Below are 23,306 nucleotides of genomic sequence, written 5' to 3'. Positions count from 1 at the left end.
ACATGTACAAATTGACTGCATATCTCTATGGAGTAGACATTTCTCGGGTGGCAGGACTGTTTTACCAAACATCTCTCCACACCCTTTGTTCTTGCCACCTGGTGTCTAGTAAAATTCAACCTTCATATTCCTCCATTTACTATCTGATCCCTAACCTCCTTCATTCCTGTAACCCTCCATGATAACTGTATTTTCCTAATTCCCTCCTGAAACTCCTTCACCCTTCTATCCTTTTAAAATGCTTCTTAAATACTGTATGATAAAGTTTATCATAATTCTAATATTTAATTGATAATATTTGCCTGATGTATATTAGAACACTTTATTCTGGTAAAGTATTCCGAAATTGATAAACCTTCCAGTATATGACAGGACATAAATTGGCTTCCACAGCAGTTTTTTTTAGTGCATTTTTTGTCCTGCTTTTATGTTCAGAATATGGTAGATGGTAGAAGTGAGAAAAATCTGTTTGAGTTGAACGTATCACTTTATCAGCAAGCAGGTCATTTTCACCAAAACACTTTGAAAAAGACTATTATTTCCCATTATTAGATCTCGCGTACTATATCCTGCCCAGAAAGATGGAAAGTTGTCTGCAGATTTCTACTTCTGCTGTTCATTTGTTAGCCAGCAAGAACATGAAAACTCACTGAAGTCATACACCTAAGCATTCTTTTTCCTTCTGCTTGACCACTGTTTGTTTTAGCTCTCTATCTGACTAACATCGGAAAGGGCTTGGAACAAAGCATGTGCCAACACTATCTCCTCTTAGTTGATCTTTTTGATGAACATTTATAGTAACATTGCCTAACATGTTGTCATGCATTTCAGTTTCCCAAATGGTGGTTAATAAGTAGGTGGGTGTTTTCTTCAGGTTTTTCATTCACACTATTGTCTGCAGCTGAAATAACCAAATATATTTTATGTTGCTTTGTTAACTGATCATAAATGAAATTTCACATTGGTGCCTTGCTACTTAAGAGAAATATGTGAAAGGTGAAACAGATTAAAGTGTCAATAAAATTCTTCGAATATTCTGAGATCTTAAAATTCAAGTTTAGACTGTGGGTTGTATGAATTTCAAATAATTCTACAATAGAATGAAGAAAAGGGAACTAATGTCATCTTAATCAAGGTCATAGTCATAGAGTCATAGAGATGTTCAGCATGGAAACAGACCCTTCGGTCCAACTTGTCCATGCCAACCAGATATCCCAACCCAATCTAGTCCCACCTGCCAGCACCCGGCCCATATCCCTCCAAACCCTTCCTATTCATAAACCCATCCAAATGCCTCTTAAATGTTGCAATTGTACCAGCCTCCACCACATCCTCTGGCAGCTCATACCATGCACGTACAACTTTTGCGTGAAAACGTTGCCCCTTAGGTCTCTTTTATATCTTTCCCCTCTCACCCTAAACCTATGCCCTCTAGTTCTGGACTCCCCGACCCTATCCTATCCATGCCCCTCATAATTTTATAAACTTCTATAAGGTCACCCCTCAGCCTCCGACACTCCAGGGAAAACAGCCCCAGCCTGTTCAGCCTCTCCCTATAGCTCAAATCCTCCAACCTTGGCAACATCCTTGTAAATCTTTTCTGAACCCTTTCAGGTTTCACAACATCTTTCCAGTAGGAAAGAGACCAGAATTGCAATATTCCAGCAGTGGCCTAACCAATGTCCTGTACAGTCGCAACATGACCTCCCAACTCCTGTACTCAGTAGTCTGACCAATAAAGGAAAGCATACCAAACGCCTTCTTCACTATCCTATCTACCTGCAACTCCACTTTCAAGGAGCTATGAACCTGCACTCCAAGGTCTCTTTGTTCAGCAACACTCCCTAGGACTTTACCATTAAGTATATAAGTCCTGCTAAGATTTGCTTTCCAAAAATGCAACGCCTCGCATTTATCTGAATTGAACTCCATCTGCCACTTCTCAGCCCATTGGCCCAACTGGTTCAGATCCTGTTGTAATCTGAGGTAACCCTCTTCGCTGTCCACTACATCTCTAATTTTGGTGTCATCTGCAAACTTTCTAACTGTACCTCTTATGCTCGCATCCAAATCATTTATGTAAATGACAAAAAGTAGAGGATCCAGCACCGATCCTTGTGGCACTCCACTGGTCACAGGCCTCCAGTCTAAAAAACAACCCTCCACCACCACCCTCTGTCTTCTACCCTTGAGCCAGTTCTGTATCCAAATGGCTAGTTCTCCCTGTATTCCATGAGATCTAACCTTGCTAATCAGTCTCCCAAGGGGAACCTTGTCGAACACCTTACTGAAGTCCAAATAGATCACATCTACTGCTCTGCCCTCATCAATCTTCTTTATTACTTCTTCAAAAAACTCAGTCAAGTATGTGAGACATGATTTCCCACGCACAAAGCCATGTTGACTATCCCGAATCAGTCCTTGCCTTTCCAAATACATGTACATCCTGTCCCTCAGGATTCCCTCCAACAACTTGCCCACCACTGAGATCAGGCTCACCAGTCTATAGTTCCCTGGCTTGTCTTTACCGCCCTCCTTAAATAGTGGCACCACGTTTGCCAATCTCCAGTCTTCTGGCACCTCACCTGTGACTATCAATGATACAAATATCTCAGCAAGAGGCCCAGCAATCCCTTCTCTAGCTTCTCACAGAGTTCTCAGGTACACCTGATCAGGTCCTGGGGATTTATCCACCTTTAACCGTTTCAAGACATCCAGCACTTCCTCCTCTGTAACCTGGACATTTTGCAAGATGACACCATCTATTTCCCTACAGTCTATATCTTCCATATCCTTTTCCACAGTAAATACTGATGCAAAATATTCATTTGGTATCTCCCCCATTTTCTGTGGCTCCTCACAAAGGCCGCCTTGCTGATCTTTGAGGGGCCTTATTCTCTCCCAAGTTACCCTTTTGTCCTTAATATATTTGTAAATACCCTTTGGATTCTCCTTAATTGTATTTGCCAAAGCTATCTCATGTCCCCGTTTTGCCCTCCTGATTTCCCTGTTAAGTATACTCCTACTTTCTTTATACTCTTCTAAGGATTTACTCGATCTATCCTGTCTATACCTGACATATGCTTCCTTCTTTTTCTTAACCAAACCCTCAATTTCTTTAGTCATCCAGCATTCCCTATACCTACCAGCCTTCCCTTTCACCCTGACAGGAATATACTTTCTCTGGATTCTTGTTTTCTCATTTCTGATGTCAAAACTTGTTTTCCAGATCCTTTTGATTTGAATCACAATCTTGGTGCTGGAGTTTCAAGAAAAAGTAAGTCCTCTGACTTTTTGGCTGTTCAGATTTTGTTTTGCATAACAAAGCATGAACTTACTTCTGATTTCAATGTTTGCTGTCTTTGCAGTGACCAACTTTATTATGAAGGCTTTTATAAATGGCCGCAGATTATTTGGTACACCTGTGTATCCACATCCTGGCATGGAAACAGTATGTAAAGGCACTTATTATAATACACCTTTCTTCTTTCTTGTTCAATAAATAATATAATAATTGTCAACCCAGCAAACTCTCTTTGTTAGAATTCCAGTGATGTTACTTCAGTGCTACAGGAATAAGTTTTATTGTTTGATAAATTAATGTAAGCTTAATTTTAATTATTTCCAACCTTGATTGTCTGTGCTGATTTCACGAAGGAAGTTAAGAAAGAGGTCTTTAAAGTTATGAAGGCGTTTGATAGATGGACTTATAGACAACGTTTACATTTGTAGGAGAGTTGAGCAATGGAGTAATCTATGTAAGATAATCATTAATAAATCAAATAAAGAATTCAAGAGAAACTTCTTCGTGTAACCTATGGAACCTGCTACACCAAAAGAAATAATTATGCAAATATCACTGTTATCTTTAGAAAAGTACATGAGGGAGCAAGAACCAGAAGGATATGCAGATAGCATTCAGTGAAGTAGGATGAAGAGCTCATCTGAACTATAAAAATTGTCATAGATTAGCTAGACTCAGTGGCCTATAAATTCAATGTCATTAATTATTAGCAACAATATTGAAAACAATGTTGTAAGTAGTATTTAAGATTCAAATTATGTATTATCTCTATGGATTTGACACTGTATAAGAAAGTTGATGATGCCGTATTATTATAGAAAAAGAAGTATGGGTATGAGTAGACCCTCTGAGTGAAGAAATTAATCCTCATCTCAGTCCAAAATGGCTTTTTCCCGTATCTTAAGACTGACCCCTCATTATGGACTACAGGGAAACTCAAGATATGTGAAAATGGAACCAGGAGGAGGGTGATGTCATCGATTATGTTGAAATCTGCTTATTGAGATAAATGATGCATTACAGATGCACAAAATGTCATTTCTTTATCATTGAAGATTTCATTTGAAAGATGAGGTGAGATATGAATGGTGAGGAAGACAAGGAAGTTGGAAAGAGATGGTGTCTTGTTAGTGATGGAAGTAGTGAGTGTGTAGAGATACTGAGGTAAAGGGAGCGGTCATGAACATGATTAGGAGACATTTAATTTGGAGAGAAGTGTTAGAGAACAGGGGAGTTAAGATGGAAGTTAATCATTCTGAGAGGGAGGAGTAAGATAAGGATATCATGGAGTAGGATTGAGGTGGCTTATTACACTTATGTTCTATAAGGAAGTGAAAGTGTCAAAATGTGATTTGGTAAGTAAAGAATGTATTAGAATGAAGAAAACTAATGAATAAGACAAATGGAAATCAGTATTGAAGACAGAATCTGAACTGAAGAAACTATAACTTGGACCCTTAATATTTTTAAAATTGAAATAAAATAAATCTGATTCAAACTAGTCCCTTTAGATATTAGTCACTCATTGAACAAATTTGGTATTTCCATACATTAGATTTATAACCATGATCATTTGCTCAATAAAGTTGAAATTTCTCTTAAGGATTACTTTTTTGATTCGAAAATCCTGACTGATGGAGAGTTGGCACCAAATGATAGATGTTGTCGTATCTGTGGGAAAATTGGACATTACATGAAAGACTGCCCAAAGAGGAGGAGGTAAGAAATTACTTACATTTATATAGTCTGTTTTATGTCTTCAGCCAACCTGAAACCAATTTGCAGTCAGTTGATTAATTCAAAAATGCATGGCAGCAAGTTCACACAACAGAAAAATAGTTAAATGAAGATGGCTAGTAGAAAGGGCTGAAGGAGGACATAAGATCAGGTACTATGACCCTGGATTGGAATTTCAACCCACAAGTTTTGATTCAGATAAAATGTCTACCATCAAACCAAAGTGACATTTTGATTTACTGAAGGAGTTTCCAACTGAAGTATTTGACCTAAGACAATGCCCATTACAATGGACCATGGATTTCTAATTTTTGCCAGATGCAAAACAGATGAAAACCAGGTTCTGAAGGCCAGCAGCATGTTTAGAATTTTCTCTTTAAAATATTATTAAGATTCATTTCCCTTATTATTATACATTCTCACTGTCTTGCTCCATACTCTCTCTGTCTTCCTCTTTCTCTTCCTTCCCCATCCCACAATTTTGATTTTTGCTTATGAAAATACTTTGAATTAATTACTTATGATATCTTACTATAAACTCTGTAATACTGGATTTTAAAAATGCCAGAAATATGGATAATCATACCTTTTGATGGTTTGTTAATATTTTGAGATTTTAACACTTGCTAATAAAACCAGCCAAAAACTAGGGCAGGAGGCAACCTTAAGTTTGTCCTTGCTTGATACTACTTTTAAAGAATGATAAACATTGATTGAATATATTTTGTGTTAAGAATGAAGAAGAAAGAAAATGAGAAAGATGAAGAGAAAGATTCAAAGGAGGAAGAAAAAGAACTAAGAGAAAAACGATGCTTTATCTGTGGTGACACCAGTCATATGAGAAGGGACTGTCCAGAAATTAGAACAGCCCGACTAAGGAATAACACTGTGCCTGGTAGACAAATTAATTGCTCCAAAATATAATTATCTGTCTTTACTTTAGTATTTGTGTATATGTTAAGATTAGAACTGTTATTATGCCCTAAAAATCTTCCAAAAAAAAGTGCTTTTCACATATGGTTTTTCAGTGACACCATGTAAAATAATTCCACAGAGGCCAGTATCCTGTTGTCACCAAGTCGCCCTTGATTTACTTGTGGAAAGTCCTTAACACTGATCGAGCTCCCTCAGACCCAGCTCTCAAAGAGTTAACAGAATCTCTGACACTCCTATTTATATCTGTCAGCTCGAGCTGCTTGATTAGACCAGATTAACATCCCCAAACAGGGAACTCATATTCCGTGAGGTCCATCTGGCTGACCTTGTTACAATCACTACATCCATCCCTCTTGGAGTCTGAGGACATGGGCTGTGTTTTTTGCTCCCCCGGAGAATTTTAGCACTGGGTCAGGTTCTTTCAACTCTGCCTCTGATAAGGACGGAGTGTAATGCACAGTAACTCACCTCTTCTGCCCAGTGTTTCATAAGCAAAGGCGTCAATGCGGTGATATCTGCTGTGTCCACCTCAGATTCCAAGAAAGCTTCACTGCTTGACAGAGAGCAAGAACCTATGGGTTCCAGAACAGATGGGAAGGCTGTCGGGGAGCCTGGTACATTCTGCTTCTGCTAAGTTTGTACCTGTCATTTGGTCCATGTACTTGTTCAGGACCATCATACCTACCCATACTTACTGGACCTGACCTCGCATTAACCATGCCTCTTACCCATGCAGAACCATTCCCTGTAGTTCCCACTCCAAACTTTGTCCGCCAAAGGAAACTGTCTTGTATCCGGCATGGGCGTCCCCAATGCCGTTTCACCCTCTGCCCCCAGGTCCAGGAAGATCAGTTTTAACCTGATGCAGAGCCTTTCCCATTATTAATTCTACTGGAGCTATTCCTGTAGTTGCATGACAGGTGGTCCTATCATCAAATAGGAACTGGAACATTTTTGTATCTAGTGAAGCTGTAGGCTTTTTCTTTAAGCCTGCCTTCAAAGTTTGGAGTACTCTTTCTGCCAGGCCATTGGATGATGGATGGTATGCAGCTGTCCTTTTATGTCGAATACCATTCAACATTACAAAATACTTAAATTCCCCGCTGGGAAACGATGATCCATTATCTGCACAGTTAACTTGTAACCGAATCCAGAGTTTATCCAGCCATTCCTGCAAATGTGGGGGACCTGCTAGCAGTAACATTTGTCCTTGTTTCCACTCTGGGCACTGCCCCACCAACACAGCTATGTCTGCATCTAATCCTGGCCCCCATTCTTAAAGTCTCACTTACGTCTTCATTTTGGATATCCTGGAAGTTCCAGTATCTGGAGGCTCCCTTTACTCAGGAAAATCACACTTGCTCCTCATAATAATATGCCATCCTCTACTGTGATCTGGTTTGTCTAGTTCCAAGAAAGTTTCAGATCTGGCTGTGATGGCCCTTTGGTTTCCCCCATAACCACCAGCTATTTCAGCTTTGCCAGGACTGGATCTTTCTGCATCCAAAGTCTGATATTGTCAGCTGTGACTGGAAGTGTGTCCACAAAATCTAAAGCCATGATAATCTGTTCCAGTGGCAGTATGGCTGGTGGTGTATCCATCAGCCAAAGATGGCTGAATGCATCTTCATTTGCTACTTGATTTTCTGGCCAGTGTTCCAACTTGTAATTATACACACTTAATAAGAGAGCCTGCCACTGAATTTGGCCTGAAGCTATGGGCGGTACTGTGTTGTCCTCTAAGTAAACCTAGCAGGGGCTTGTTGTCCGTTATTATTACAAATTTGCACCTGTAGAGGTATTGCTGGAACTGTCTGACTCCAAGTAGTAGCGCCAAATCTTCCTTTCCATCTGAGCATATTCATGTTCTACATTAGCCAAAGTCCTGCTTGCATACACTATGGGGTGTTCCTCTCCTTTGGAGCACCTATGAGCTAATACTACCCTGATACCATACAGGGAGGCGTTGCATTTCAATACCAGATCTTGCTTGGGGTCATAGTGTGCCAACACATTACAGGGTGAAAGCTGTTTCTTCACTTCTCTGAAACCTGTGGCTAGATTACACGACCAATTCCAAGGTTGACCTTTTTTAAAAAGTTGTTGCAAAAGTGCCAGGATGAAGGCTATGTTATGTATGAACTTTCCAGAGTAATTCGCCAGCCCAAGGAAAGAACCAAGCTCTTGTACAGATGTGGGAGCTGGGGCACCTTTGATTTCCCTCACTTTGTCTTCCACTTGCTTTTCTTGATTCTGCAGCTCAAGTGGGTTGGGGTGCCTGGAACACATTTGTTTCCTTTCTAAGACGTACGCACGCCTGGAAGAAATGTCTTAAGAACTATGTCCAAGGTTTCTAAGTACTCATGGTGGTCTCCCCTGTTAGCAAGTCATTTAGATAAATGGCAACTTGAGGTAGACCTTGTAACATGTTCTCACTTGTCTGCTGAAAAATTGCACAGACTGATGATACCCCAGATGACAGTCTTGCATATTGGTACAAACCCTTTTGGGTATTAATTGTAGCTGGGAATTTCATTTCTCCTTGACTTCTCTATGGCCTTTGTATTCTCCACCTAAGTAATTCCATCTCTATAATTCTACAGTGCTAAGTTTGAACACTCTGGCATTTATGAATCATATCATGTGATACATTTTCCAGTAATCCTTCAGTAGAGAAGTAGATTACTATTCTGTTAGTCCTTTAACAGCACTACTGAAAATTCATATCCATATTGATGGAGGTAGTACAGTTTATAAAGATATTAAGTGACTTAATTAATATAGTATAACTTGGTGTATACAATACATACACTAAAATTTCCAGAGTAGGTTGGTGCACTGTTTTGGTGCTCGAGACTTCTGTGCAATACTGTAAAGTATTGCTTGAACTGCTTTTCTTGAATGGCAAACCCACAATCAGCGTATGTAGTAAAAAGATGTCAGGCATTACCCTACAGTGAAAAAGAACAATCCAAAAGTCCAATTGTCCTGAGAGCTTTAATATAGCTCAAGTTCAGACAAGATGTGTAGGAAGACAACACCTTAGTGGAAAATAAAGTAACAATTAAAAAGGCAAAAAGTGTTAAGTAAGTAAAACATTGCAAAAATTCAGTAATAATAATATTAATAATACTATTTGGTATCCGATGGATTTTGTTTTTATCTTAAAGTTCCTCAGGTTGCACGAAACATTACCAGTGTACAGGCAGTTGCAACTTCCCAGGCATCTACATCATATTCAGGACATCATCAGGATTTCCCACAACGTAACAGGCAACCCTCAGAATGTGTGAGTTATTTCTTTCTGCTTCTTACGTAACATACTACAGTTGCACAGGGTTTTCTCCAGTATAGAAGACTTTATGTTAAAATTGCCATTTATTGTTCTTTATTCTCAAACATTCTTCTAGAATTTGCCCCAAAGTGGAGAAACCCCTCTCGTAACTGAATTAAGATTAATAATCATATATGTTAATGAATAGCTTCATAGTTATGTAGAAACTAAACAGTTGTCGTGATATATTCATATTTGAAAATGGTATGTCAGATAAACCCTTTTAGAACTATTATCACTTAGTCCACCCTACTCACACACAATATTTTGTAAATTATTTCCTTCCTTCTTAAAACATGGTTTAGTGAAAGAATGTTAGAAACTGGAAATCCATTATCTGCAGCAATAGTCTGTCTCATTGCTTTTTTGTTTCTAATTTTCAGTCAGAACCACATCAGACGCCTCCTTATTCTCCTCAAACTGTGCATCAGCAGTTAACACCAAATTCATCTCAAACAGCCTCTGTTTCCCATCCACAGACCCAACAAGCAGCTTCTCAAAATAAGCTTGCACAGACACTTGCTCAACCAACCCATCAGGTTCAAATGTCCTTGTTTCCTTATGCTCAGCCTCACCCAGGTCAGTTTTCCAGTGTGCACAGCCTGGGTTTAATACAGTCACACCAACCGCAGCACCAGGTGCAAATGCCCACTAATTCTTGGCCTACTCTGCTTCAACCTGCATCTGGTAACCATCCCAACATTACTTTCCCTATGCGGTCAAACAGCAACACAGCTAATCCCAACAATATGAATTTGAATGATCCTAGTATCATCTTTGCTCAGCCTGCTACTAGGCCCATGGGTATCTCCAACACTCCTCACGATGGACAGTGGCACAATCACATGACTCGCAGCACACTAGTGGGAAATGGCACTCTGGGAGCTTCAGGTATATTTCTTTTTCTCATTATATTAATATGTTGCTATTATTCTTCGAATATGCACTGTAATGGACATGCTGAAGTCTTATAATTTTAACAATTTTATTCTATATATGCTGATTTATTTTTACACCAGATATTATCTAACAAAAATGCATTTCTTTATGGCCTCAAAAATAACAGTGAAGGGTAAGATTAACAAGTTAAGTAATAAATTAGTTTAAAGATGTGCGGCACCTTTGATAATTTGCAATGTGGTACTTTCCTGATGGTAAATCAAGATGTTGCCCAGTGTGCTGAATTGGCCAATTTTAATCGGGGCAGTTTTTGAATGCTACAGATATTCTCAGAAGCAGCTTGGCTCTTTGCTCTTTCCACTACATGTCACTGCTTGGTAGACAGTAACTTCCGAAAGTGTGCACAAAAATTGAAGTCACTTGAATATGAGATTGATTCAAAATCTTGCCAATGCTATCTACCTGATGTGAAGAATGACCACTGGAATCTGTGAAATCATTTACTGGCTAAGAGTTAGTGACCTAAACGAGAAGGGATACAAATGAATTAATCATACTTTTTGGAGAAATTTCAATATACATGTCATATGCAAATAGTAGAGAGCCGGAAATGTAACAGAATACTTCCTATATAATGAATACTCTGAATAATATTTTGCAACTAAAATTATAAAATTATGGTATAACTTGCACACTTCCTGTTTGTTGCAATCAGTGTACATTTTTCATGAAAAAAGTTAAACTATTGATAATGAAAATGACCAATTTCAAAGCCTGTGTTTGTTTGTCCCTTGAATGCTTTAAACATCATTGTGATGATTATTATTAAAGCTTCAAAAATAACTCCAACAGAAACAAAGAGTGACTGATTCGGGATTCTGGGCAGTTTTTGTAGTTTACCTTGTTATTTGCCTTGTCTCATTCCCTTCTCTTTTCCATCCTCAATAACTATATTTATAATAATGTTGAACATTGAGCATCTGACAAAATCTTTTACCCCACTATTGCTGATAGTAATGAATTCGCATTCAACCCTTTATAGTGCTAATTCTTTAAAATCTATTAAAGATAGATATCTATCTTTTAATATCTATTAATATCTTGCTTGTGCTTCTGACAATATTTTTAACTATACTGGTGAAGTAAAGTAAGTACACCTTGCAACAAAGTGCGTTAACAAGCTACCCTGCTACAAGGTTAATTGTGTTATTACAGAGGAAATTATACTAAGGAAGAATTACATGCCACCCAGTTTGCAAAGGAGACAAATTGCACTTTTTAGGCTTCTTAATGTTAATTTTAAGCAATCATGTCTTACAACAAACATTTGACTTTTTTTCCTCCATGGAAACATAGATCAAAGGTTTCAGGGACAATTTGCAAAACTAAATCCTCCACCCATACCTTGGGAGCATCATCCTCTTCCTCATTTTCAAGCACCGTGGCCTTACAGAATGCCTCAGAACTTCATTCAGCAGGGAAATACGAACTATCCTCAGCAGAACAAATCCTACTATTCTCAAGGTACCAATAACAGCAAGCCATTCTAATCAGGTTTAACTATTGCAAAGTGACATGGCAGGTAAATGTAGGAATATTGATTCTCACTTTATATGTATCCCCTAGCATATTATTGTAAATGATTTTGACAGCAGAAAGTATACCCTTTGTTATAGTGAACTTGATATATGATCCAAATAAATAATTACAGACCTTGGGAGGCCAAGAAGTCTTCATGTAAATTTACAAAAATCACTTGTTCAATCCAGGATTTGATGAATTGTAGAAATTTTACCTACAACTAAATGGATAACAATCCTCAAGCACATTTGTTCTGTTCTGTTTCTCTCACCCAATTGACCAAGCTTTCCTGTGATACAGTGCAGGGTGCTGAAAATGCACTGTTTAAATTATGATTTGGAAGCCTATTAAAAACAAAATCAAGACTGAGCAGAACCAAGAAGACAGAGAATGGGAGAATCAAATCCCATAAAATCTGCAGTATTTTATAGTTTGAGTGACGTAGATTTTGCTGCTAGTTAATTGGCGAAAGCAGCATGTAACTAAGCTTTACAGACCAATGGGTGAAGATTGCAGCTAACTTTATAAACAGCGATCTGAGTTTCTCATTCAAATAATGGTGAGTTCCAGAAAGCTGTTTTCACATGTACAAGGCAACTTGTGTGTTTTTGCAACAATTGACTTTTGTCTCATTCTCATTTGTGCGAAGACTGTTTGGACATAATATTTCAATTGAAGTTTCAATCTTTCAACTTAGCAGAAACACAATGAATGCAATGTTTACATTTTCATAAAGTAAATTTAAAATAGGTGTGTTTGTAAAACTGTAAATGTTCCTGTTTTGACAGGTCCCACAATCCACAGTAACCAGCATTTTCCAATCATGCAGCAAGGAAGAGTACGGATGAATTACATTCAACAAAAGAAGTGACTTAAATGGAAATTCACACCATGATACGCAGTTAGAGAACCCTACTCACTTGGAAAAGAAGAGCAGGAATTATTTTAAGACTTTTTTTAATCTGTATGATTTGTACATAGACCAAACCTGATTGTAATTTTTACTAGTTTTTGTTGTGATGCATCACAATGTGACTTATGATACAGATCACATCTATTTTAATGCCTCCCATTTTTGAAGGTGGGGTAAAATCATTTTTTGTTTGAAGCTGATGGAACTGTAAAGAAAAAGCTTTTAAAAAAACTGGATTTATTTTCTCTGTTGTATTCATACTTTGGCTGCCTCAGACTTTGTATATGGTTCTTAAAAAAAAAAGAAAATATGGTTTAAAGATGGTCAGCTGTATTCAGAGCAAAAGTATATAGTGCCAAATGCCTTTTAAAAATAAACTGTAGCTTTTTAATAAACTGATATTTGATTGTAATTATTTACCCTCTGGACAGCCAATGTTTCATACACTCAACCTCTAATACGATCAATTTCATTAATGTTCTATTTCTTGTGCCAGTAACAAGAAACACTGAATATTTGGGACTTTTTTTTCACGAACGGTAATTAATATTAAGTCAGTTGTAATCTAAAATTAATATAATCTAATTAACCAAATGTGTTAAGGGATATGAAGCAAGACAAGTTTATGGATTTATGATGGGTAAATGCGGCTTAGTGTGAGCTAGGATATGAGAGCAGAGTTTGCAATGAGTTCAAGTTTACAGAAGGGGAGGCAATGATGTAGAGGTAGGGTCACTGAATTAGTAATACAGAGCCCCAGGGTAATGTTATGGGACATGAAGTTCAATCCCACCATGACAGATAGTGAAATTTAATGGCGGCCTTGTAACCACTGCAAATTTTTGTCAAATCCCATCCAATGCACTAGTGTCCCTCAGGAGTAGAAATCTGCCATCCATACTTCGCCTGGCCTACATGTGACTCTAGACCCAAAACAAGGTAGTTGCCCTATGGGCAACTAGAGATGGGCAATAAATGCTGGGCTAGACAATGCTGCATACATTCCAGGAAAAGAATTTCATTGTATGGCAGAACAGGCTCAGGAGCGAAATGCCCTTCTCCTGTTCCCATGTTACTCAGCTAATGAACTAGCTCTTGCACTGAGCTATTCGAGGGCAGAAACTTTTCTCTTCCTATGTAAATGTTTAATCCCAGAGGTAGAGCTCTTTCACTGATGTAATATATGTTGGGTAAAAATTTGCTCATTATACCAAAACTGTGTACTTCCACTATTGCCTTGCACTGACCCGCATATCCTGACTTTGAGAGTTTGATTATGTCAGCTGGTTGCAAAGGGAAATGCTTGAAAATCCAACTGAATAATGGTTCCAGACACAGCAGCTTTGCAGGTGGTGATTTCACATGTTTTAAGTTCTAAAATGACATTTGCAAGTACCTTCAGTTTGAGTGACTCTTGATAAAATTTACCATGCAAGTTATTTGGGTCTCTAAGTTTTTTTTTGCAGCTCTATCTTTTCTTGTCAGTATACATTTGTACAGAAACATAGGCAAAACATGGAAGAACCAACCTCAAAAACTGGCACTCAATTTATCCTATTTGTCCTGAAATTTCCTCTTCAGATCCTTGCAATTAAGCTTTTCCCTTTTTGACAGCATCAGAATAGCCCTGACCAGTCAAATGACTGCCTCTACGATTGTGACCACTGTGCATTAGTCTTCTTGAACTGTTCTGCAGCGTTCTAAGCTTAACCAAGCTATTCTACTGCAGTGACCCCAACTGCTGTCCAAATGAACGTAGCCAGTGCATCTTCAGTGTTTTTATATTAATTCCCTTGCAAATTATTCTGCAGAATTCCACAATATCTTAACTCTTCCTCTATTTTGTCCCTTAGTGACATTGTTGGCAACTTAAACACAGATAATACCCATCTCTGTTACTTCATGATCTTTTTTGACCCCAGCTGGTTACCGGAAGCAGCGAGAACGAAACCAAATAAATTCCAACAACACAGTACAGCAGCGCTTCACAGGAGGCTCCACAGCACTGAGGATGTCACCTAGAAAGGGGACAAAACATCTGCAAACCAAATTCCTAACCGGGCGAACATATCTAAAACAACTGCAACTGATACCCGAGCTAAAAATCTTTACTCAAACCTTGATTGTATGGCTGTTAGAGTTACAAAAAGAAGTCTTTCAATTACAATCATGACAATGGTTTGATGTAGGCTTTCTAGATCAACTGATCGTTTCCTGCCTGTAACTGTAGTTGAGAAGATCAAAACTGGAAATTATATTCCAAGTGAAGCCTGGCCAATTTCTTGTACAGGACATAATTATATTCCTTGCTTTGGAATCAATTGTTCAATGAATGCATCTTGTTTGTGTTTGTTATTGCCTATTCGTTATTGCTTCACAGATTTGTTCGTGTGCATTTAAAGATTTATGCTCCAGAAGGACAAAACTTCTGTCCTTCTGTACATATAATGCTTTTCCCTGGAAGATGTATGAGTGTTGAGTATCCATCCTACTCTCATGCATGGCTCTAGTACACTCTCAGATGTTTGTATCATCTGCGAATTTGTTGATCAATGTTCCTAACAGCTATATTGATAAAACCAATATAGAGTAGTTTGAACACTGAACAAAATTAATGATTGGTCTTAAAACAGACTTAAAACCATTTAGAACGTTTCTTTGCCTACATTCTGTCAATCCGTTCTCAATTCAATTCATTACAGTTTAATCTTATAGAAAATGATCCATTACCAAACACTTTTTGAAGTCCAAGTTGACTCTGTGTCTAATGATCTTTCCATCTAATTAACTTACTCTAAAATAGAATTACATTTTTAAAACATAACCACATTTAATGAGGCCATGTTGATGTCCCCAGTATAACCCCCACCTATCACAATTTGTCATAAAAGTTTATCTATTTCACTAATGTCCTTTAGAGAAGAGAATCCACCATGATTACCATGTCTGGCTGTAGATGTAGTTAACTTGGCAGTTAAGATTTAGTCTCACAAGCCACTCAGTTCAAGGTCAGTTAGGCATAGGCAACAAATGCTAGTTTTGCTTATAACACTGATATCCCATAATCCCTTTTAAAAATAGATAAAAATAATTCCTTCAAGCATTTTCTTGTTCTGGAGTATGATAAATGTTGAAAAGTGGGCTGTGGCTATCCCTCAGAGATGGATTTTGAAAGGCCTATTGTCCTATGCAAAGATGCAATCAGAAACATTTTGCTGTCCTAACCAAATTCTATCACTCAATCACCAGCTAAAACAAAGTATCTGGCCATTTAACTCAGTTTCTTTGTGGGCCCTTGTGCACAATGGTCATGAAGCACATTGAGTACATGAAAAGCACCGTTGAAATACAACTTATTTAATCTTATCAAAGAAATTCATTTATTAGTTAAAATGATGCATCGATTAGATGCTGATGAACATGTAAACAACTGAATATCTTCAACAACTAAAACAGCACAGTCCTTCTGAAAAGGACAGGGGAAAATGCAACACTTGCAAATTCTATTTGACATATTAATAATGTAACAGTGGATAGCTTGGTGGACAAATGCATCTTATAAGGAGGGACAATTCTTTAAATTGTTTACCTGCTTGTACATAAATCTTGAGCCAGGAATGCACATCCTACATTAGATCCAAAAATTGATTATTTACTGCCACAACTTCTGGCACCCTCCAGACTACCATGAGACACTAGCTGAAAGAAAGTCTTATGAAAAAACAATATAAATTAATTTCTTCTCAGCATGTGATCACTTAAGCTACAATCTTCCCTTTTAATTTGCTAGTTTGTAGGTTTTCAGTGTTATAGTTAGTTAGTTTGACAGCACCAAGTATTATTGATAATAAGACTTGATAGATTTTAACCATTTAATTTTTTTTTGGCATAAACATATTGATTGGTGCTTTTCCTGAGAATTGTAAAATCGGACCAATCTGCTGTAACCCCTTCCAATCTAACTGTAACACTACCTCATATTGAGAATGCTAAAAGCAGTGTTCCCGGCTTGAAGTTGCTTAAGATCTTCCAACTGTTTTACTATTATAAGCACTTGACCCTAATCACTCTTATTTGGAGGGTGCTAGAATCTTGAAATTATTCGTCAGTTCCCTTTTTGAAGGTCATGGAGAACATAACAAAGAAGAATACTGAGGGAGTTATCGGGGAAGATATGAATATTTAAAAGCCTGAGCGCTTTCAATCATCAGACATGCACACATCACTCATCTTTATATCTTCCTACTATGATCTCTTCACTCACAAAAAAGCAACCCCTAATTCTGAGAAAAGTTTTTATTGTACTTTTAACTGTAACCTGGGGATCAGCTTTAAGTGTTTGTAGTACTTTTATTATAAGATCAGATCTTGCTTGGGGCTGAGGAATGTTATACATACCATCTTCTTCCATCCATTGCAACAAACTAATTATATCTCAAATTATTTAAGGTTTTATCCTCATCTCTTCTACCTGTTAGTCCATTTGAACAATTGACCACAATGATAGTGAACTGAATATGGTAACTTGTGTCACTGTAGTTTATAATATTCCAGATTAATCTTCAACATTCCCAACCACTCATTTCTACAACTACATTTTATAAAGACAGTAATGGCCACTTCCTAATGCTCAGCTCAGTTGGCTAGAATGCAAGTATGTGCTTTGAATAATGTCAACAACATAGATTCATTGTTTTCTCTGGCTGTAAAGATAGTGACGGTTGAAGCATAATAGCTGTCCAATCCAATTTTCTTATTGTCTATTATTAATTTCCCAGACTCACTTTGTAAATTAAAAAAAAACTATAGAAACTAATTTCTTATATTTCCATCTCGCTTTTTCATTTACTTAATTTTTTCTTTATTTTTCAGACACTCTGCTTTACATTTTATCCAGTCTTCTGACTTACCACCCACCTGTGCATAATTATATACTTTTTCCTTAAATTTGATATATTTAACATTTTTCGTTAATTTTCTTTCTCATTGAAATATATCTTTTCTGTGTATTCTGAAATATCCTTTAACCTAATTTGTTCAATTTAGCTAACTCTGCTTTCATGTCTATGATAGCAATTGAAGGTGCAGTGGCCAATGTGAGGAGTACAAGACTGTTTTCCTGGAATACAGAGAATGTAGAGTTTGAGAGAGGTAACAAACAATGAGGAAGACAAAGGTTATAAAGAGATGTACATGCAAGGATTAAAATATTAAATCTGGTGTGGGCCTGGGAGTCAATGTAGACCAGTGAGTGTTAAGGTGATGTATGAGTAGAATTTATTGCAGGCAAGAAAATTTTAGGCGGGTTTAAGTTTACGGGCAAAATACTAAACAGGAGCGCTTTGGAATATTTATTCTGGAGGTAACAAAGTAATAGATGTTAAGTTTCAGTAGCAAATTAAACTGCCCATTGCAGAAACAACATTACAGACATGACAGGTTTTGTGTCAAGATAACAAGAATGTGTATACCAAATTTCAGTTCCAAGTAAAATAGAACTGCAAGGTCGAGACATCGAACAATTCTTCTGCCGCCTTCGCCTCCGCGCCTACTTCTTCAACCAGGATTCTCGCCCACCCTCTGATGACCCCTTCTCCCGCCTCCAACACACCCCATCCACCTGGACATCCCGTGCTGGCCTCTTACCTGCCCTCGATCTCTTCATAGCCAACTGCCACCGCGACATTAACCGCCTCAACCTCTCCACCCCCCTCACCCACTCTCACCTCTCACCCTCGGAACGTGCAGCCCTCCACTCCCTCCGTTCCAACCCCAACCTCACTATCAAACCTGCAGACAAGGGAGGCGTGGAGTAGTTTGGCGCACCGACCTTTACACCGCTGAGGCTAAATGCCAGCTCGCAGACACCTCCTCCTATTGCCCCCTTGACCATGACCCCACCTCCCACCACCAAACCATCATCTCCCAGACCATCCATAACCTCATCACCTCAGGGGATCTCCCATCCACCGCCTCCAACCTCATAGTCCCACAACCCCACACCGCCCGTTTCTACCTCCTGCCCAAAATCCACAAACCTGACTGCCCCGGCTGACCCATTGTCTCAGCCTGCTCCTGCCCCACCAAACTCATCTCTGCATACCTCGACACGGTCCTGTCCCCCTTAGTCCAAGAATTCCCCACCTACGTTCGGGAAACCACCCACGCCCTACAGCCTCATGATTTTCGCTTCCCCAGTCCCCAACGCCTTATCTTCACCATGGACATCCAGTCCCTATACACCTCCATCCCCCATCACGAAGGACTCAAAGCCCTCCGCTTCTTCCTTTCCCACCGTACCAACCAGTACCCTTCCACTGACACCCTCCTTCGACTGACTGAACTGGTCCTCACTCTGAACAACTTCTCTTTCCAATCCTCCCACTTCCTCCAAACCAAAGGAGTAGCCATGGGCACCCGCATAGGCCCCAGCTATGCCTGCCTCTTCGTAGCATATGTGGAACAGTCCATCTTCCACAGCTACACTGGCACCACCCCCTACCTCTTCCTCCGCTACATCGATGACTGTATGGGCGCTGCCTCATGCTCCCACGAGGAGGTTGAACAATTCATTCACTTTCCAACACCTTCCACCCTGACCTCAAATTTACCTGGACCGTCTCAGACTCCTCCCTCCCCTTCATAGACGTCTCCATTTCTATCTCGGACAACCAAAACAACACGGACATTTACTATAAACCGACCGACTCCCACAGCTACCTAGACTACACCTCCTCCCACCCTGCCCCCTGTAAAAACGCCATCCCATATTCCCAATTCCTTCGTCTCTGCCGCATCTGCTCCCAAGAGGACCAGTTCCAATACCGAACAACCCAGATGGCCTCCTTCCTCAAGGACCGCAATTTCCCCCCAGACATGATCGACGATGCTCTCCTCCACTTCCCGCTCCTCCGCCCTTGAGCCCTGCCCCTCCAATCGCCACCAGGACAGAATACCATTGGTCCTCACCTACCACCCCACCAACCTCCATATACATCATATCATCCATTGTCATTTCTGCCACCTCCAAACGGACTCCACCACCAGCGATATATTTCCCTCCCCTCCCCTATCAGCGTTTAGAAAAGACCACTCTCTCCGTGACTCCCTTATCAGGTCCACACCCCCCACCAACTAAACCTCCATTCCCGGCACCTTCCCCTGCAACCGCAAGAAATGCAAAACTTGCGCCCATACCTCCCCCCTTACTTCCCTCCAAGGCCACAAGGGATCCTTCCATATCTGCCACAAATTCACCTGCACCTCCACACACCATTTACTGCATCCGCTGCACCCGATGTGGCCTCCTCTATATTGGGGAGACAGGCCGCCTACTTGTGGAACGTTTCAGAGAACACCTCTGGGACACCCGGACCAACCAACCCAACCACCCCATGGCTCAACACTTCAACTCCCCCTCCCACTCCACCAAGGACATGCAGGTCCTTGGACTCCTCCAACGCCAGACCATAGCAACACGATGGCTGGAGGAAGAGCGCCTCATCTTCCGCCTAGGAACCCTCCAACCACGAGGGATGAACTCAGATTTCTCCAGTTTCCTCATTCCCCCTCCCCCCACCTTGTCTCAGTCCCAACCCTAGGACTCAGCACCACCTTCCTAACCTGCAATCTTCTTCCTGACCTCTCCGCCCTCACCCCCACTCCGGCCTATCACCCTCACCTTAACCTCCTTCCACCTATCACATTTCCAACATCCGTCCCCCAAGTCCCTCCTCCCTACCTTTTATCTTAGCCGGCTTGGCACACTCTCCTCATTCCTGAAGAAGGGCTCATGCCCGAAACGTCGATTCTCCTGCTCCTTGGATGCTGCCTGACCTGCTGCATTTTTCCAGCAACACATTTTCAGCGCTGATCTCCAGCATCTGCAGTCCTCACTTTCTCCTCCAAGGTCGTGAATAATCAATTTCAATTTGATACAAAGCCTAAGAAGAGATAACATCCTTGGCAAGTGTGCAGGGATTATAACAAAAACTGAAGTAGATGTCTTTCTAATGTTTACCTAAAACAAAATTACAGATCAGTCAGGCTTGGATGTCAGGCAAGGGAGCAAGGAGCAGGTAAACATGGATCCTTGGTGCACACTCATGAATGGTATGAGGCAGAAAGCACTATTACTGGACATTCTCTGGCTACAATAGTTAATAGTGAAGCAAAGCTGGAGTTTAGAGAAGAGATATTTGAACAGGATGGTGTCAATGGGCAAATCCAAAAGCTGCAATGATATTGAGAAAGGATGGTTGCCAGTCACTAGGATGTAATTTATCTATATGGCAATAGTAATACAATAGATAGAATGGAGGTTTAATTGAAGAAATTCAAACATTAAATGCCAAAAGCAATGGGCTTAGATCTAAAGATGACAAATTTCAAGGAAAGGGAGACTAAAAATTTCAGAGGAACTCTGAATCACCCCCAGCTCTTTGATTGCCTGTTGAAGTTTGTCACCATCCTAAGATTACATGATGTGGCAATATGGCCGCACTGCCCTGAATGGAGGATTTGAAATTAACACATTTAACAACCAGACCTGGATTAAATGAGATTATATGATCATGTCCTCTTACTTTGTTCCTCTGAGACAGGCAAGAAGGGGTAAGATAAAGGAACCTTGGATGGTGAGAGCAGAGGAGCTTCTTGTCAAAAGAAAGAAGGCAGCTTACGTAAAGTGGAGGAAGCAAGGGTCTTGCTCAGCTCTGGAGGATTACAGGCAGGCAAGGAAGGAGCTCAAAAATGGTCTGAGGAGAGCCAGGAGGGGGCACGAAAAAGGCTTGGCAGGAAGGATTAGGGAAAATCCAAAGGCATCTTACACGTATGTGAGGAATAAGAGAATGATCAAAGAAAGAGTAGGGCCGATCAGGGATAGCATAGGGAACTTGTGTATAGAGTCTGAAGGGGTAGGGGAATCCCTAGATGAATTTTTGCTTCTGTCTTTACTAAAGAAAAGGACCTTGTAGTGAATGAAACCATTGAGGAGCAGATAAGCATGCTGGAACAGATAGAGATTGAGGAAGGTGTTGTGTTGAAAATTTTGACAAACATTAAGATTGACAAGTCGCCAGGGCCAGACCAGATTTGTCCTCAGCTGCTTTGGGAAGCGAGAAATGTGATTGCTTCGCCGCTTGCGAAGACCTTTGCATCCTCGGTCTCCACCGGAGTCATACCTGAGGACTGGAGGGAGGCAAATGTAATTCCTCTCTTCAAGGAAGTAAATAGGGAAATCCCCGGCAATTACAGACCAGTCAGTCTCACGTCTGTCGTCTGCAAGGTGTTAGAAAGGATTCTGAGGGATAGGATTTATGACCATCTGGAAGAGCATGGTTTGATTAAAGGCAGTCAGCACGGCTTTGTGAGGGGCAGGTAATGCCTCACAAATCTTATTGAGTTCTTTGAGGATGTTACTAGACAAGTTGATGAGGGTCAAGCAGTGGTTATGGTGTATATGGACTTCAGCAAGGCATTTGATAAGGTTCCCCATGGTAGGATCATTCCGAAGGACAGGAGGAGTGGGATACAGGGAAATTTAGCTGTCTGGATACAGAATTGGCTGGTCGACAGAAGACAGCGAGTGGTCGTGGAAGGAAAATATTCTGCCTGGAAGTCAGTGGTGAGTGGTGTTCCACAGGGCTCTGTTCCTGGGCCTCTATTCTTTGTAATTTTTATTAACGATTTGGATGAGGAGATTGAAGGATGGGTTAGCAAGTTTGCAGATGACACAAAGGTTGGAGGTGTCGTTGACAGTATAGAGAACTGTTGTAGGCTGCAGCGTGATATTGACAGGATGCAGAGATAGACTGAGAGGTGGCAGATGGAGTTCAACCTGGATAAATGCAAAGTGATGCATTTTGGAAGGTCGAACTTGAAGGTTGAGTACAGGATTAAAGACAGGATTCTTGGCAGAGTGGAGGAACAGAGGGATCTTGGTGTGCAGGTACATAGATCCCTTAAAATTGCCACCCAGGTGGACAGGGCTGTTGGCTTTCAATAACAGGGGGATTGAGTTTAAGAGCCATGAGATCTTGTCGCAGCTCTATAAAACTTTGGTTAGACGACACTTGGAATACTGTGTCCAATTCTGGTCACCCTATTATAGGAAAGATGTAGATGCTATGGAGAGGGTTCAGAGGAGCTTTACCAGGATGCTGCCTGGAATGGAGGGCTTATCTTACGAAGAGAGGTTGACTGAGCTCGGACATTTTTCATTGGAAAAAAGAATAAAGGGAGGGGACCTAATGGAGGTGTACAAGATAATGAAAGGCATAGATAGAGTTGATAGCCAGAAGCTTTTTCCCAGGGCAGAAATTGTTAACACGAGGGGTCATAGTTTTAAGCTGTTTGGTGGTAAGTATAGAGGGGATATCAGAGGCGGGTTTTTTTATGCAGAGAGTTGTGAGAGCATGGAATGCGTTGCCAGCAGCAGTTGTGGAAGTGAGGTCATTCGGGATATTTAAGAGACTGCTGGACATGCATATGGTCACAGAAATTTGAGAGTTCGTACATTAGGTTTACCTCACATGAGGATCAATGGTTGGCACAACATCGTGGGCTGAAGGGCCTGTTCTGTGCTGTACTGTTCTATGTTC

The 23,306-nt window shown here is 40.1% G+C and overlaps 1 protein-coding gene across 7 annotated transcripts in view; it reads left to right on the top strand.

Annotated features, from left to right (window-relative positions):
• The window catches only part of LOC140479924 (terminal uridylyltransferase 4-like), a 106,586-nt gene extending 93,486 nt beyond the window's left edge, over positions 1–13,100 (top strand). For 5 of the 7 annotated variants that reach the window (XM_072574310.1, XM_072574309.1, XM_072574315.1 and 2 more), the window contains 8 exons: positions 3,230–3,277; positions 3,369–3,451; positions 4,908–5,023; positions 5,776–5,936; positions 9,148–9,266; positions 9,695–10,202; positions 11,568–11,735; positions 12,581–13,100. In XM_072574310.1, coding sequence (XP_072430411.1) covers positions 3,230–3,277; positions 3,369–3,451; positions 4,908–5,023; positions 5,776–5,936; positions 9,148–9,266; positions 9,695–10,202; positions 11,568–11,735; positions 12,581–12,663 — 1,286 coding nt within the window. In that variant the 3' untranslated portion in view covers positions 12,664–13,100. Of the gene's footprint in view, positions 1–3,229; positions 3,278–3,368; positions 3,452–4,907; positions 5,024–5,775; positions 5,937–9,147; positions 9,267–9,694; positions 10,203–11,567; positions 11,794–12,580 lie in introns of all 7 variants that reach the window. The other 2 variants (XM_072574311.1, XM_072574312.1) reach the window with 2 other exon arrangements.
• The last annotated feature ends 10,206 nt before the right edge of the window (positions 13,101–23,306 follow it).

The sequence above is a fragment of the Chiloscyllium punctatum genome, chromosome 7 (genome assembly GCF_047496795.1).
Source record: "Chiloscyllium punctatum isolate Juve2018m chromosome 7, sChiPun1.3, whole genome shotgun sequence".
NCBI classification, from domain to species: domain Eukaryota; kingdom Metazoa; phylum Chordata; class Chondrichthyes; order Orectolobiformes; family Hemiscylliidae; genus Chiloscyllium; species Chiloscyllium punctatum.
The sequence above is the reverse complement of the archived record's forward strand: the minus strand, read 5'-3'. Positions and strand labels throughout refer to the sequence as shown.